Genomic DNA, 17,328 nt, shown 5'->3' on the forward strand with positions numbered 1-17,328 from the left:
TGGCAGAGGAATGTAGATGTGCGTTTCTGAGCTCGGAAAAAGAGAACAATACCTCCTTTTTTCTGGATGATCTGTATCAAAGACAGACATATGGAGTGGAATAGGAAGCGCATGGAAACTAGGCAGCGTTATGTAGTCGAGTGATCTTTTGGGAAACAGGGAACCCTGTGTACTCTGTTTCTCTAAAACTTCCTGTGTCCGCCATATGAACCAATCCGCTGCATATGACTTTGGTGGGGGACTGGAGCTTATCAGCACATTGCACACAAACTCCCCGCTGCGAAGCTTCCGACTTCTAACTTCCAACTGGAGCATAATTATATGACAACTACAGTCAGAACTGATTCTTAAAAGGAACAGTTCACCCAAAAATGTCAATTCTGTCATCATTTACTCAACGGTTTCAAACTTGTGAAACTTTCTTTTGTGGAACAGAAGTCGTTTTCTTACAGTAAGAGTGTAAAGTCATGATGGCCTGTATATCTCCAAAGAAAAAAGAAAAAAAAAGACTTTTATACACTATATTCCATGCCTTCTGAAGCAGTGTTGATCATGTTAACTAAAACTATGTAAATTATACTTATTAGAAAAAAAAAGAGGGGAAATGTTGCCCTGGAAACGAACTGAATTTAAATGTAATTTGAAGTACTTACATTTCTAGAAAAAATTAATTCTAAAAAAATTCTATTAAAATAATTATAAAAAATATAAAAATAAAACATCAAAATTAATAAAATGAATTTAACAAAGTAAGAAAACTATTTTAAAAACATAACAAAAATTTAGAAAATTTAAAGTAATTTAAATGACAATGAAAATGAAAATATAAAAAGATTTATTCTAAATATTACTACCAATTAAAGTAGTTAATATAATAATAAAATATGAAATACATAAAATAATAAAATATGAAATAATATATAAACTATATATAAAAAATCTCATAGCTGACTCAAGAATTATGAAAGATTTCTTTTAACAAACCAGCAGACAAGTATTGCATACTACTTTAAATTAAAATGAAAATATGAAAAGTTAATTTAAAATATTAATACTAATTATACTAGTACATAAAATAATAATAAATATATATAAAATATTAAAATATGAAACAGTAAGATAAAATATATAATTGTATAAAGTCATTTTAAAATTCTTAATTTTCTCATAGATGACTCAAGAATAATGAAAGCTTTCTTTTAGCAAACCAGCAGACAATATTGCATACTAATTTTGTAATGAGCACAAGTTGTGGGTAAGAGTCTATCACAGTATATACAGAAATACTTAACATTCCCTTTCAATATCAAAGACAATATGAAAATAGATGATACATCCAAATTTCCTCATGTTGACGAGTGTCCATAGATAAATTAATTAAAGCACAAATTAAGGAAGAGTGGGCAAAAGAAGCCAATGAAAACACAAAAAAGTGCTTTAAAGCTTTTTTAGTCATTTTCAAAGCAGTAAAAGCAAAAACAAGAGGGCTTTACAGCTTGAAACATTTACACCATATAGAAAATACACACATTTATTCCACAAAAAGAAGTGCTGAACTTGTGTTTTGTCTATGCAGTTCCATCACAATTTAACGTGGAGCCTCGGCGAGCAGCCCTCATTATGACTCTAAAACAGTCCAGAAGGAAAGTGTGACAGAACAGCGTGAATGTGAACGTACCCCATTCTCGCAAGGCTTGTCCGAGTTTCCCTTGCTCTTCCTGTCTTCCTGCTCTGAAGTTTGACTTCCTGCTGGAAATAAAACAAGATTACATCATCACCCCTGCACTCTAACAATGTCCAAACTGTTGCATAGCTTAAAAACAAACATAGTCAGTGCTACTGGACAGAGGGGCATTTTTGTATTGATAAAACATGAAATAATAAAACACCAGTCGCACGTATGACTGAAAAAAGAAAGAACAAGGGTACCTTTGAATCTAATGAGCATATGATCCAGCAGTGGGATTTTGGCTGGCATATTTACCCTGATTACTCTGTGCCGAGACAGTGGGTTGTTTAAACGTTTCCCAACCTCTGGTCATTTCTCTTTTGTGAGCCTTTGTTTCACCAGCACTCTCAACTGTGCCATCTATAAATAAGCAGGAGCTTAATTCTCTAAATCCAGAGCTGTGTTATTATGTGTAATCCTGTCAGAGGCTCTGGAAATACCAAGACCTTCATGGACCGCGCCGCCTCTGATAGGCTTGTACACAATCCCACTGACCGCCCTCTGCCCTCACAGACTAATTTAGAACGTAGTGATACGATGAACTAGAAATGTACATTTTAGTGTCGCTTTATGTGCAAAAACTTACTGCAGCAATGCTGCCATGGTGTTACTATGAGGCTGCTACGGTGTTATGAGTGGCTTTAATGCATTGTAATGCAGTTGCTAAAAATCAAAATAAAATAAAATCAAATCTTGAGTTGAAGAATTAAGAAATTAGAAAATAAATATAATTATTATTATTATTTTCAGTGTTAATACAATTAATTCAAACTAAAACAGAAACCATATATATATTATATATTATATATATATAATTTTAATATCATATTTTAATTTAGTTTAACTTGATTTACTAAAAGTGTAAACTATATGCACATATATTCAAATAAAAAAAAACTTTACTAAAACTTTAACTACAAGTGAAATTAAAACATAATATATAAAATAAAACCTGATTCAAAATATTTGAATAAGTACCTCAATGATACTAAAATTTTACAGATTTAGAAAACAAAAATTTTGAAAAATAATTTTATTAACTATATTATTATAATATACTATATACTAATAGTACAAACAATAGTACACTAGTACAAAATATATATTTTGTTAAATATTTTTATTTGATAACAATAAATCCATAATTATCATTTTAAAGCCATATTGAATGGGTTAAAAATAGTGGGAATGTAGACTATAAAACCTACCTACGTGTGAAGAAAAAAAAAAAAAACCTTCACTCCAGCTCTAAAAGCATGGTTTGCACAGTAAGAATAAATTTTTCAATATTTTAATAAAATTATTAAGATTTTCTTTGCAGATGCTCTCCCCTAAAAAATCACCCAAATCATTCTGTTTTCATATCCCAATATATTTGACAGAAAAGCTTATTTTTGTTATTTAAATTTTTTTTTATTATACAGCCCTAGTTCAAATCACTTATCCTATGTATGAGCAATATTAATAGTGATGCATTCTCTCATTTTAAAACTCAGAGTCTGTATTTCTCTGTGGAGGTAAGACAAGCATCAATGCTCCTCGTCTCCTCTAGTCTGATGGTCTGTCTCAGGTGCAGATACGAGCGCAAGAAGGCGGGAGACCAATTACACACAAAGAGGATTAGTTACGTAACTGCAGATGACTGCAGAGAAAAACTCTGCAAAGCCCAACGCTCAAGGGACTCTCACTTAAAAGAACTGAAAGATTTAATAGAAAGTTACTTATCACAAACCTCAACTACAGATTAGCAAGAGTTAACAAGTTTTTTGAAAGTTCTGAATATCTTACGCTATTTCCAGCCAGTACTTTCATTCAACAAAGATGCATTAAATTAATCAAAAGTGACAGTAAGTACATATATAATGTTACAAAAGATATTTATTACTGTTTTCAACATTGAATGATTTCTAAAGGATCATGTGACTCTGAAGACTGGAGCAATAGTGGTTGAAAGCTCTTCTGTCACAGAAATAAATTACATTTTAAAATATGTTTAAATAGAAAACATTTATTTTGAATTGTAATAGTATCTCACGATATTACTGTATTTTTGATCATTTAAATGCATACTTGGTCAGTATTCAAAAACATAAAAAAAATCTTACTACAACATTTTGAATGGCGGTTAAACAAAACAGGACAAAAAAAAAAAAAAGGAACCAAGCAACTGACAAAATGCCCTGTTGTGGTCATGGCCAAACTTTCATCACTTTTGCCAACCTTGAGAAGCGTTTGCGATGGGAGACTCCTCGTGCCGCAAGTAGAACTTCACTTCCTGTCTCCTCGGACCCCATTTCTGTAGGTGCTCCAACATCAGCTGATCAAAAGGGATCGCTCTCTCTGTGAATAAGAAAACAGACACTCTTTGTTACAGTCAGGCTATAAAACCCTGCACTCTATCCTTAGCACAGAGAATGTGAATGTCAAAACTATTACAATACTTCCTATTTTAAACAAATCCACATGACATGAAAACTTCAATAGGAAAATGTCCTTTCTATTACACAATAGTCCCGTAGCAAAACACAGTGGCATGTCCAGATGAAAAAGGTCTGGCTATCCTTGCTAAAGGCTATCTTTACTGTCTTTGACAGAGCGGGCTGCGTGCCATGTGTGGGACACTAGAATAACAGGCCCGCAGGGGCCATGTAAACAAACCTAGAGGCTGCGGCCCAGGCCCTGAGACGTTCTGACCCACATACTACCACCCACTGTCTAGGACAGACTTTGACAAGGACGTCATTGTTATGTGATGATGGACAGAGTTGCTTTCTCTGTGGGATCTGGTCCATGAACATTTCCATTCAGTGCTGTTTAGTGATGGAACAGAACAATCTGTCAGTCATACTGAGCAGAGCATGAAGAAATCTGACTGAACTGTACATATAGCATGTGTCTATATTAACTGACTAAAGAACAGTTGACTCATGAGAGTAGACTAGAAAGTTCTGTGTAATATGTTGAATCCACATTAGTCTCAGACTCAGATGGTTCAACTACGGGCCAGGGATGAATTTAGAAGCCACCAAACACTTGCATGATTTCCCTATTAAAAGACCATTACATGAATAGTTACACGAGTAAGTATGGTGACACAAAATAAAACGTGACGATGAAATTACTATGCCAAGGTTGAAAATTCTGCAAAGTGCTCTTCCACCATACATTATAGTAAAAAAAAAATAACCGCTTAGAAAATCATCATGTTTTATTTTGTGTCACCATACTTACTCATGTAACTACTCGTGTAACCGTCTTTAAATAGGGAAAACATGGAAGTGTTCGTTAGCTTCAAAATTCATCCCTGTTTGGATCCTAAGGAATGAATTGTGTAAAGCTAAATGCTAGCATAGTGGTGCCGCGCGCTACAGTGACTGAGTTCACAAACCGAGACGGGACAGAAAAGTTGAGAAAAGAACATAGTGGAATATTGGAAGATTTTGGCGTTTTCCTTTTACAGAACTAGTCACTCAATAGTAAATATAGCACCACATTGCTGAAAAATGTTCAGACTCTACATCGAAATTTGCATACTATCCATTCTAAACTTAGAAGATTAAATAAAGTTAAGACAGATGGAGCCCAGATGGTATACTAATTTCTGCAGATTCAAGCATACTCTTTTAGCTAACATGGTACATGGTAAATTAATGAATGCACATTAATGTACTTAATTTAGCCAGATGCTAACACTTACACTTACTTTTCCACATTAGTAAAGTGTTTCTTGGAGAGCGGACCAGACTTTATGCTAATTATCAAAATTCTGGCTTTGCAAGAATAAGTCAATCATACTAGCTAAAACTGTTTATATTATGTTTATATATGACCAGGAAGTTTATATTGTATAAATTCAACCAAAGCCACATAGAATATTTATATTTAAACTACCATTTATATGCTTGGGGTTGGTAATATTTTTTTTTTATGTTTTTAAAGACGTCTCTCATGCTCCCCAAGTCTGCATTTATTTGATCAAAAATACAATAAAACAATAATACTTTGTAAAATATTATAACATTTTTACATAACATTTTATGTTTGAATACATTTTTAAATATAATTTATTCCTGTGAATTTTCAGCATCATTACTTCAGTCTTCAGTGTCACATGATCCTTCAGAAATCATCATTCTAATATGCTGCCCTAGAAACATTTATTATCAGTATCAATGCTTAATATTTTTGTGGAAACTATAATAACATTTTTATTTCAATATTCAATAGGTTCAAAAGAAATGAATTTTTTTTAAAAAATAGAAATCTTTTGTAATATTATAAATGACTTAATGGTAATCTAAATGGTAAACCCTGACCACGAACTGTTTAACCTCCTCCCCTCCGGAAGGCGTTTCAGGAGCCTCCGGACAAGGACCACAAGATTCAGGAACAGCTTTTTCCCTAAAGCTGTCTCCTTGCTGAACTCTGCCCTCTGACACCCCTCAACACCCCCCACACCACACATAGACTCCTCCCCCTCTTCAACACTCTGATTTATTTATTTACTCACAACAAGCAAAAAGTAACTTGTTATTACTTGCACTACTGCCTGTTCATCCAGGAACACTGTATAATCCATTTGCACATTGAAATATTTTTTTCTATGCACTTTACTGTCCATTGCAATACTGTAAATTATGTTCATAGTTCTGCCTATAGTGTACATACACTTTTACATAGCCCATCTGTATAGTATGTTCATAGTACACCTATCTGTATATCGTGCTTATAGTATTTAATATCTGTAAATTATGTCCATAATACTTACCTGTATAGTTATTGTACATATTATAGACCTTTATTCTGTACTTACTGCTTATTGCACTTCTGGTTAGATGCTAACTGCATTTCGTTGCCTTGTACCTACATGTGCAGTGACAATAAAGTTGAATCTAATCTAATCTAATCTAATCTAATTTCTGATCAATGTACAGTAGTGCAACCTTAAAAAACATCTTAATGGCCCCAAACTTTTTAAGGTTATTGTACTATACAGTATGTGCCAACAGACTCATACCTTTTCCTCTCCAGACCTCAGCGAGGTGGCAGCCGCTCTCCCCAGCCTCTTTGCAGAACTCCACCACATCCTTACAGAGCGTCTCTGGGGTAATGGGCACCTCCGTCAGCAACTGTTGATTATCACTCAGGAATACAGTCAGAATCATCTGTAAAGAGGAAAGAATAACATCTTTGTTTGAGTGAACTTCCAGCCTCTCATTTTGACTGTGCGGGCTTCTCCTTAATCTCTCTTGCCTTGTCATAATTCTCGAACTGTTTACGTTCTTTTTCGCAGTGGTCTGCACCACAGCCGTCTCATCAAATGAGTGCCAATTGCAAAGACAGATGAGAGCTAAAGAAAATAAATTCAAAAGTTAAGCTGAAATCAAGGGAATTGCATGTTTATTCTACACACTGCCAAGAAAAAGTAATCATTATGCCTGATCTATTATCTCCCACGTACCAAAACATGTTGGCAAGAATTTTAACCAAACACAAAATGGAAAATATCTAAGGTTTCTAGGAGATTTACGAAAGAAACCTTCCAGAAGGACAGCAAAGTCTGCCTCATTCACAGACGTCAATCTACAAGTTATTTTATCTAGTTATTAGATGATACTCCATCATTCAGTGGGGTTTCTATCAAAGAGGATTAAACTAATGGTCAGGAAATCTGGATTAAGAATGGCCCAAAAAATTTAGAAGAAACATTGATGAAGACAAAAAAAGGGTTGGCACCATCAGATTTTGGATGGTGATTACCTTTAAGTGGCAAAACAAAATAAAATAAAATAAAATAATATAAAATAAAATGCTTTAAGTACCCCATTAAATCAAATTCAATTAAATTAAAATGCCTTTATCAATATTTAAAAAACATAAATCTGTCACTTTGGATAAACATCAGAGCACAGTATAATGATTGTAAAAAAATAAATATTTTTATAAAACCAGGCATTTGGGAAATGCATGTATTTTATTACAGACGTCACCAATAAAACGTAAACACATTGATGTAACTTCATCCCGCTTCATCTGAATTCAACCCCCCCCCCCCACCCCCCCACCCCCACGGGTAGGCTTCCTAATGTGTAACACAATCCCTCTAAACAAGCAAGCAGCAGATTGAAAGAGAAATTCTGTGAGGGTTGGATTACAGGGCAGAGCTATAATAATCTGATTAGACGGGGGTGCAAACATGCGAGCGTGTGGCTACAGAGAGCGATGGGAACTGTTTCGCTGGCTGAAGCCAAACAAATCCAGAAAGGGAAAGGCTGCTGTGATCTGTGAAGACAGCAGATAATCCCAACCTGGACAGCTGCCTGGAATTTTATTGTCACAAAGTTTCATATTAAAATAGCACAGGGTGCCAAAAAAGAAAAAAGAAAGTCAAATGCTTACACTCCATCTGAACAATTAAACTACTTGGCCAAAGACAAACATTATAAATCAATTAGAATTAAAGGCATAGTTTGTCCAAAAATACAAATTCTACCATCATTTACTCACCCTCATGACATTCAAAACCTCTGAACCTTTTTTCTTGAGAACACAAAAGGTCTAACTACACTGGACAACTTTGACTGTATAGAAAAATAATTCTCAAAATATCTTCTGTGTTCCACAGAAAAAAAAACTGTGGAAATGGGAATGACACTGATTTAATGAAGAAATAATTTTTATCCCTTTAAATAATGAAAGAAGCAAATCAACAGGTAACACTTAACATTTAAGGGTTCATTAGTTAGAAACATTAATGCAGCTAATGATGAAAAGTATTTCTACAGGCTTTATTAATCCAAGTTTTTAGTTAATTTCAACATTAACCAATCAATTTTTTAAATCAGAAGTTTTATCTGTTAACTGATATTAACAAATATGAATACATACTGAAAAAAGCATAATGTTTGTTGTAAGTTCATGTTGTCTTGTATGTTAATAATGTTCACAAATGAAACCTCATGCAAAGTGTTACTGAATGACAGTCTGTGAATCCTGTAATATAACAATGTAATATAACATCATCTTTTACTGAATGAAAGTTCCAGATTCTATTTAAATAAAAACACACAGAAACTCATTTAAACTTGTCCCTCAAATTGCATAAACAAACAAACAAAAACATAGAAATGATGTACTTATAATGGAAATTGGAAATACACCCCATACTCATCTTAGACGTTTGGATTTCTGTCAACATATTTTTCGTTTGTTCATTCAAATTGAGACAAGGCATAAACAACAAGCCTTTCCCAGCATGCCACAAACATGTGTGTGAAATAGCACCCTTTGATTTAACATATCCGTGATCCGTTCTAACTATAGCAAGACTCAATTTAACACTCCTCCCTTACACATGCACTTAAAAATAAATGTCATTCCTCTGAAATCCGCCATGTCCCAGACATGTCCCACTATTTTAAGCCACACACAAGTGCCTAAACTTCTATCCTCAGTCTGCCCCTATCTTGCTTGTCTTAAAACCTCTGGACTTTCACCTTAGTCACCCCATGTGGTACCTTGAGCTTCCGGTCTTCCTTCCCCTGTGCCCGCGCTCTCTTTTGCAGCCAGGGCCTGGCCTTGGAGGTGCTGACCAGGCTGCGTAGCACCATACTGATGAACCTCCTCATGGAGCTCCGAGGCTGGGGTGGATGGATTGGAGGAGCCGGGAAGTCCAGGTGCTCGGGAGCTCCCTGCTGCCACTGGAGTGTGTCTGTCTCTCTCTCTCTCTCTGGGTGCCTGGCTGTCTGTCTGACTGAGAGTGTGTGAGTGGAGATACTATAGAGTGGTCAAGGAAGGGGAGGGAGTTTGGGGGCATTTTGGGAAGGGGAGGGGGCCCGGTGAGGGTGGGCTCTCTTTCCCAAACTGCATTCCCTCAGGAACAAGCAGAGGTGCCAGGGGAAGATAAGAAGAATCCGATGACAATACACAGACTGTCCTGTGACATGTCACTGATAGAGCGGACCGAACTCCATGTCACCCTCACTCAGACTAAAACACACACTTCGGCATAGGAAGTCACACTCATGCCACTGAAGTTATCGAATTAAGCAGAACAGATAGACAGTGTGCACTTAATGTATGCAAGGGCTTTAAAACTTGCCGATCATCCATTCAGATTAAAGATCTCATGAAATCAAAATTTACTTTGTTAGTGCACATTGTTTGATGGCTTGGCCATAAAATCCTTAACTGAAAAAAAAAAAACCTGCACTCTATTCAATATTCCATTTCTGTACTTGGAACGTCACAATACTGAAGTTGGCAGCAACTTGCAGTTCATGTGGACTTTAAAAATTTTACAAGGCATTGCAAAATGGATGCTAGGGTTGTTGCCAGAGCATTTTCTAGGCAGTTTCTAGCATGTTCTGAATGGTTGCCAAAGCTTTGCAAAGCAGTTGGTAGGGTATTCTACTGTAGATGTTTACTGAGTGTTGCTAAATGCAAAGGTGTTCTGGGCGGTTGCCAAGGCATTGCTAAGTGGTTGATAAAGAGTGAGTACTGAATGGTTGCCAAGCAGTTGCTAGGGGTGTTCTAGGTGGTTGCCAGGGAATTGCTATGCAATTGCTAGTGTAATCTTCTGTAGATGTTTACAGAGCACTGCTAAACGGTTGCGAAGGTATTCTGTATAGTCAGCAGCTGTTTCTAGTGGGTTCTAGACCGTTTCTAGCATGTTCTGGATAGTTGAAAAGGAATTGGTGGTGGTTGCTAGGGTGTTGTAGGTGATTACAAAACACTGCTAAGTAGTTGCTAGGATGTTCTGGGTGGTTGCATGCTTGCTCATGTCAAAAGTGTCCCTACCACCAAGATATTCTGGTCTCTATATATATGATTTGAATCCTGCCTTAAAGGGTTAGTTCACCCAAAAATTTTAATTATGTCATTAATTATTCACCCACTTGTTGTTCCAAACCCGTAAGACCTTCGTTTTATCTTCAAACACAAATTAAGATATTTTTGATGAAATCCGAGAGCTTTCTGATCCTCTATACATAGCAATGCAACTACTACATTCAATGCCCAGAAAAGGTAATTCTTAAAATAGTCCATGTGTCGGTGTTCTGATGTAGACCCCAGATGCATTGTGATTTTTTTTACAAGCAGAGGAGTAAACACGCATGCATCTTGGTACTGTCGTGAATGCGTGAGCTGAGTGACAGGGAAGAGAAGAATTGTTGAATAAAGTCGTTGTCGTTTTCTTTGCGCACAAAAAGTATTCTCGTAGCGTCATAAAATTACAGTGAACCACTGATGTCACATTAACGGTTTTAACTATATTCTTCGTTTCTGGGCCATAAAACATGTCACTAGCAGTGCTCTTAATGGAGGGTCAGCGAGCTCTCTGATTTCATCAGAAATATCTTAATTTGTGTTCCGAGGATGAATGGACATCTTACATTTTACATCTTACAACCCTAATGACAGAATTTTTTTTTAGTAATTTCTTTTCCTTTTATGTCTATTGGACTTTTGTCATTTTGTCTGATGAAAAAGTTGAATATCTGATTGCTTTGAAATCTCAGCTCTGGGAAAAATAACCCTAATGTAGTATGATAATAACAATAGTGATACATGCTTTAGCATTAGCACCACTAATAATCAATATGGACTTTTTCTTAAGTGCCAAGCTTCTTGTTCCTCTCTGCTCATGACGATTGCGCAGTTTCTGCAGAAGGTTTTCTGATTCCAAAGAAGGAGCTGAAGTCGCAGCACTCACTGCTTTGTCAATAATAAATCTCAGGACAGAGGCAGGCCTTGCAATGTGGGTCTTGGGCATCCTGACGAATAGAGCTCTGGCAGGGACACGTCTGACCGGGTAAAGCTGCCCAGTTTCCACTGTAAAAACAGTTATTGCTTCCTTTAGTTTGTAACGTTCTTAAATAAGAAGTTTCTGTGTGAAAAATCCTAAAAAGGACATCAAAACACTTCTGTGAACATCATATAATACTATCAAAGTGCTTCACACCGAAATGCCTCAACATAATTTAAAGCATTTTGAATTAATTTGATACAGATGGGATATGTGCCCCTGCTTAAGCATTGTGGGATTGTTGACACTGTGAATGCTCACCTGATTTACTGTACTGAGCCATCAATAGGGTGTCCATAGCAACGACTGCATCCACAGAAACATGCCAGTTCCCTTCACTTCACTGCCGTTCAAAGACTTGCATAGTTAAGAGCAACTAACAGCCATAAACAGCACAGTCAATCTCTGAGCATTTTAACGGCCCTGACAGCTCCTTGTTCTCATGGATAAGTGACACCTGGACCCAGTGAGCTCGAAAACAGACCAGAGTATGCTTGGATTTCCCATTTAATGGAAGTTTTGGGTTTGATGGCATGGAAAAAGAATAAAAGGAATGAAAAATGGTGGAAAATAAGAGAATAAATCATTTTGAATTCCAAGAAAGAATTCATAAATAACTCTCATACAAATGTTCTGCCAAGCACTATATCATGTAATTTGTGCTAATGATATTCATTATAAAATGTATAGTTTCAGTCCTAGCTTCTGATTCATAGCAGAGCTGATGTTTACCTTATTATGTTGCACCCATTGAGGACACTGACATCATATCATAACTTCATAAGTTTACTGCACTCTCATGTTGAAATATAAACAAACCTAGTCACAAAATAAAGTAACCGTTAATGCAAAGGTGAAGCACAGGAGTCGATCCCCTCAAGAGACTCAGCAATACTGTGAGGTCGCAATTTCAATAATGAGTCTCTGGGGAGATGTGAGCGACTCTAGTGAGGACTAATAACTAAAGCACACACTGGCGCAGCTTCCTACTAAAGTGACGTGGGACATATTAAAGATCCGGAGCTGCCAACACTCTCTGTTCTGAGTGCAGATGAAGTTGTAATCTTGCAGCAAGAAAACTGCTTGCCAGAGAGTAAAGCACAGGCAAAACACACGATGAGACAGTCAAAATGTGTATGCATCCACCTAGGGCACAGTTTTATCAATTTATAAATAGGAATTGACAAGAAGAGAGAGATTTGTGTTCTCACAGCAAATTAAAATCCATCATGGTACATCTAGAAGCTTTAATACTTGATTCTACAGGAAATGAACAAGCTGTGAGGTAAACACAGCACATCTTCCTATTTACTGCCTCAATATGCAAACGTAAACTCACTTGTCATAGCTTATAGCTGTCATAGACTTTGCACTATGGGCGGCATGGAGGTTTATGAATATTCAAAATGCTTTGAGCGATTCTACATAGCAAAACAGAATAACTCTTGCTTATTGCAGGCGGCAAGCTTCTGTAAATTCTCCAGACTTTAATTAACTTAACATGAAGACGGATATATTTCTGCTTGCTTATCATATTTGATATTTTATTTATCTTGTCCCAAAGGAAGAAAATACTTCTGCATTTCCCATCTGGCACTTCTAGAGTTATAAATATTCATATGCACAGTAAATCAACATAAAACCCCAGCTCTGGCAATAAAAGATTGATCTGGGTTAGTGACGTAAGGATTGCAAACATAATGTTTTTTTAACCCGTTTTTTTTAGGAAACTGGATAAATCCATTCACCAAATTAAACTGAATCACCTGAAACAGTTTGCAGCTCTAGTCAGCACAGCTCTATAAGTTACTCAATATAAACTCACTCTCAGATGTTGCCGTCAATCACTCAGACTCAAAATGAGCCAATATTCAAGAGTATGAAGGTGTGTGGTCAAGTCCAACTTACAAACTTTCTGCCGAGGGTTTAAAAATGTGTGTTTCTGATGTCTTTTACTGAAATGGATAAAGTATAACAAATAAAATTTATTGAACATACAACAGTATGAACTAAGAAATCTAAATATCCTTGATCTTTTGATACATAAGAGGTCATTTTACTATAAAAACATTCTGTAAATTTCAGAGCTCAAAACTTTCTAGATTCTAGTCTAAAAACAGCTAATATTGAAGACAATCTGCCAAAACGACATATACTTGTGGAATATGCCACATTATGATGTAATTGTGTGGATAAATGCCACCTCCACAGAAGAAGTTAAATGCCTGCTTCTACATCACTGCCTGTTTAGCCCCGCCCACTGAATCACACATGCAGTGTAAATAAAGAGACAGGTGTACGCAGGTAAAAAAAAACAAACAAAAAAAAAAAAAAAAATATTCCTTTTGATGGAACTTTATTTTTAATAAAGTGATTGAACCCGGTCAATAAGAATTTCATCCTTTGTTCACTTTATTATACTGGGTATTGTTAACAAACAAGGCTCAATTTCGTTTTTCAAAAAGATTGAAACTAAAAGACGATGCTGGGCTTATTATATTGGATCCGATGTCGCAACTCAAGTGTGGGTAACTGTTTTCATTATGTGGTCACTATTGCTTTTTCTTTTTTACAGATCTTTTGATATGTGCCCAGTATGCGTTTTAACGTAAATCACAGCAGCGTCCATCTATGAACAATTCAGGCTGTTAAACATAGACAACTGTTAACCAATCATAGCAGTGGGTGTTTACTTTCGAGTCTACAATCCACAACGCCTATTCAAACAGAATGGTAGAAAATATCCTATTACTTCTAAATTAAATCTTGATAGCATTATAAGTGGAGTAACCCTTTAATTTAATTGTTTATGCGTGACATAAACAAACTGGTCAATCGGTTATTTAAATTAATTCACTGAAACAAACCAGTTGGCGGAAATAGAATAGGACTTCCCATCACTAATCTGTGCATGTTGGTTGTTTGTCAGATCAATTCTCAAGCTCTAACAGAATTTAAAGACATCTAAGATGTGGTACTTTTATAATTCCATGTCAATCTGAAGACCTGAGGTTAATCGCACATGTCTGCGTTGGAGTTTGACATGTCATGGAATCATTCCTGCTGTATACTAAAGCCAAAAGGGGGAAAGATGCAGCCGAAAGTGAGGGAATCTCTGTCTAATTCTCCACTGGGGAAGTGTGCAGTCCATTAACTCTATTAGTTAACTCTAAATCCATTCTGAGTTCAATCTGTCTGAACTCCAAATGTAACTGCCTGTGCAAAGGTGAAAGGTTAACTTCAGTATAGAGGATGCTCCTTTCATTCACCTTTGATCTTTGACCCCATCTGGTTCTCCCTGTAATGCTCTGATACGTCCTATTGAGGGACACTTCTGCCTCATAGAGAAGGAAAATAAAATGGCAGTTTCTACTCTTACAGCATGCTGTTGGAACTACTGGAAAAAGTGTTCAAGGAGTTGGGGTGTGAGGGATTTAAAAGCACACAACCCTGAGAGTGTCACAATTCAGGAATTCTGACAACTGACCCAACCTTTCCACAGCTCACCGCACGGTGCCTTAAAATACTCCACGCAGGCTAATGTTTCATTCAACACAACCACAAACTGCATCATTCTCAAACAGAAACAATGACAGTACAAGAAATCTGACAGGATGAGGAACACAAACACAACCAGAATGTAGAATAAATATCAGTAAAAGTGGAATGAATTAATGAAAATACATAGTATTTATTAATATTTGGGTGAACAGAACAATCTGGTAACACTTTACAATAAAGTTTCATTGGTTAACATTAGTAAATGTATTAGCAAAAATTTACTAACACTGAACAATATATTTTTAAGCAGATTTATTAAAAAATATATTTATTCATATTTGTTAATATTAGTTAGTAAACATATAATTGATCATTGTTTGTTCATGGCAGTTCACAATTCTTTAATTAAAGTTAAAGGTATAGTTCACCAAAGAATATAAATTCTGTAGTATTCTGTACTAACATCTTTTGTCTGCTAAACACAAAAGAAGATTATTTTAAAGGATGTTGGTAACCAAAAATTTCTCCACACTGTGGAAGTCAATGGCCGACAACTGTATAATTATCAACATTCTTCAAAATATCTTCTTTTTTATCTTCAACAGAAGAAAGGTTTTGATCAACTTGAGGATTAGTAAATATGACAGCAGAATCTTCTTTTAGGGCATGGAATTTTGTAGTGATTCCTTGCATTTTTGTAAGAAAAATATCCATATTTCAAACATAAATACTTTTCTCTCACTCCTGTTGACTGTCGTAAGTGGGAGCTCTTCCAGCGGATGACGTAGGACATATGCGTCGCATGCGCACGCGCCTCTGAGACATGCTAGTCTCACAAGTTTATTTTCAGGAGCAAAAGAAGCAAAATTTCCTTACTTTAGCAAAGGAAACCCCATTTACTCTTGGCTATAATTGAAATCCTCCAACATTTTTCTTTACAAATCCTCAGTTTGTACTTCTTATTCATGACCTTTTTAGGGCCCGAGCACCGAGGTGCGAGGACCCTCTTGTATCTGCTTTGTTTTTTATTAGGGCCCGAGCACCGATGGTGTGAGGACCCTCTTGGAATTGCTCCGTTTATTATTATTAGGGCTCAAGCCCAAAGGGCGAGAGGCCTATTGTTTTCCTTAGGATTATTTTTTATTATTATTATTATTATTATTATTATTATTATTATTTTTTTCCAACGTCTCGGGGGCTTTTGGGGCCCTTAACGTGCTTAAAAAGTCTTGAAAATTGGCACACAGATTGGAACCTGCGGCCATTAGGGCCGGGCAGAGACTGATACACGGGCGTGGCACAGGGGCTCTACAGCGCCCCCTGGAAGATGGAGGGCCATATATCATACATTCTTGCTCGTAGACGTATGAAACTCGGTACACATATAAATCTCATCAATCCAAACAACTTTTGTATTGCATATCATAGGCTCCGCCCAACAGGAAGTTGGCTATTCAGGGTTTAGTATTCAAATTTTTCGTCAAAGTTGTGGGGGCTTTTGGGGTCCTTAACATACTCAAAAACTCTTGAAAATTTGCGCACACTTTGGAATCCGTGGCCTTTAGGAGCCTGCAGAGGCTGGGACCCGGGCGTGGCACAGGGGCTCTACGGCGCCCCCTGGAACACAGTCAGAAATGTTGATGTATAGCTCACACATACTTGCATATTTTCATATGAAACTCAGTACACATATAGATCTCATCGTGCCGAACAACTTTCGTATTGAATATCATAGGCTCCGCCCAACAGGAAGTCAGCTATTTAGAGTTATGTAAAAAGCGCATGCTCTGGAATTTGAAATACTTGTCATAGGTTTTTTTCTCGATTGCCGCCAAACTTGGTCAACATGATCTCAAGACACTGGGGATGAAAAATTGCCAGGGGATTTTTGATATCTCGAACGGTTTGCTCGTGGCGAGGCGTGGAAATTATGGCGAGAAATGAGAAACAGGAAGTGTCTAATACCGTCCACATACATTTCCTGATTTTAATCAAACTTCATCAGATTATTCGTTGTATGATGTCGATCGCATATATGTGACTATTAGGAGTCAAAGTTATAGCGCCACCAACTGGCAGAAGGAAGTGTGTCATTTTCAAAATGATTTGAATTCAGCATCTTATTATTACTCGATTTGCTTCAAACTTCATCAGAATAATGTTAAAACACAGCCGATATAAATCTGCAAGGGGGATATTGATATCTAAAAAATTGTTGCCGTGGCAACATGTCAAACTGGAATACTTCTCAGGTGATTTTGAGGCAAATAACATACTTAGAATTTCACAA

The 17,328-nt window shown here is 36.4% G+C and overlaps 1 protein-coding gene across 8 annotated transcripts in view; it reads right to left on the reverse strand.

Moving 5' to 3' along the window:
• Positions 1 to 9,487, reverse strand: part of ppp1r13ba (protein phosphatase 1, regulatory subunit 13Ba) — a 28,489-nt gene extending 19,002 nt beyond the window's left edge. For 2 of the 8 annotated variants that reach the window (XM_026243767.1, XM_026243770.1), the window contains exons 1-4: positions 9,226 to 9,486; positions 6,747 to 6,894; positions 3,950 to 4,069; positions 1,679 to 1,749 (exon numbers count right to left, since the gene is read on the reverse strand). In XM_026243767.1, the coding sequence (XP_026099552.1) occupies positions 1,679 to 1,749; positions 3,950 to 4,069; positions 6,747 to 6,894; positions 9,226 to 9,357 (471 nt within the window). In that variant the 5' untranslated portion in view covers positions 9,358 to 9,486. Of the gene's footprint in view, positions 1 to 1,678; positions 1,750 to 1,929; positions 2,067 to 3,949; positions 4,070 to 6,746; positions 6,895 to 9,225 lie in introns of those variants that run through there. The other 6 variants (XM_026243765.1, XM_026243764.1, XM_026243768.1 and 3 more) reach the window with 6 other exon arrangements.
• Between the last annotated feature and the right edge of the window lie 7,841 nt (positions 9,488 to 17,328).

The sequence above is a fragment of the Carassius auratus genome, unplaced genomic scaffold (genome assembly GCF_003368295.1).
Source record: "Carassius auratus strain Wakin unplaced genomic scaffold, ASM336829v1 scaf_tig00004433, whole genome shotgun sequence".
Lineage (NCBI taxonomy): Eukaryota > Metazoa > Chordata > Actinopteri > Cypriniformes > Cyprinidae > Carassius > Carassius auratus.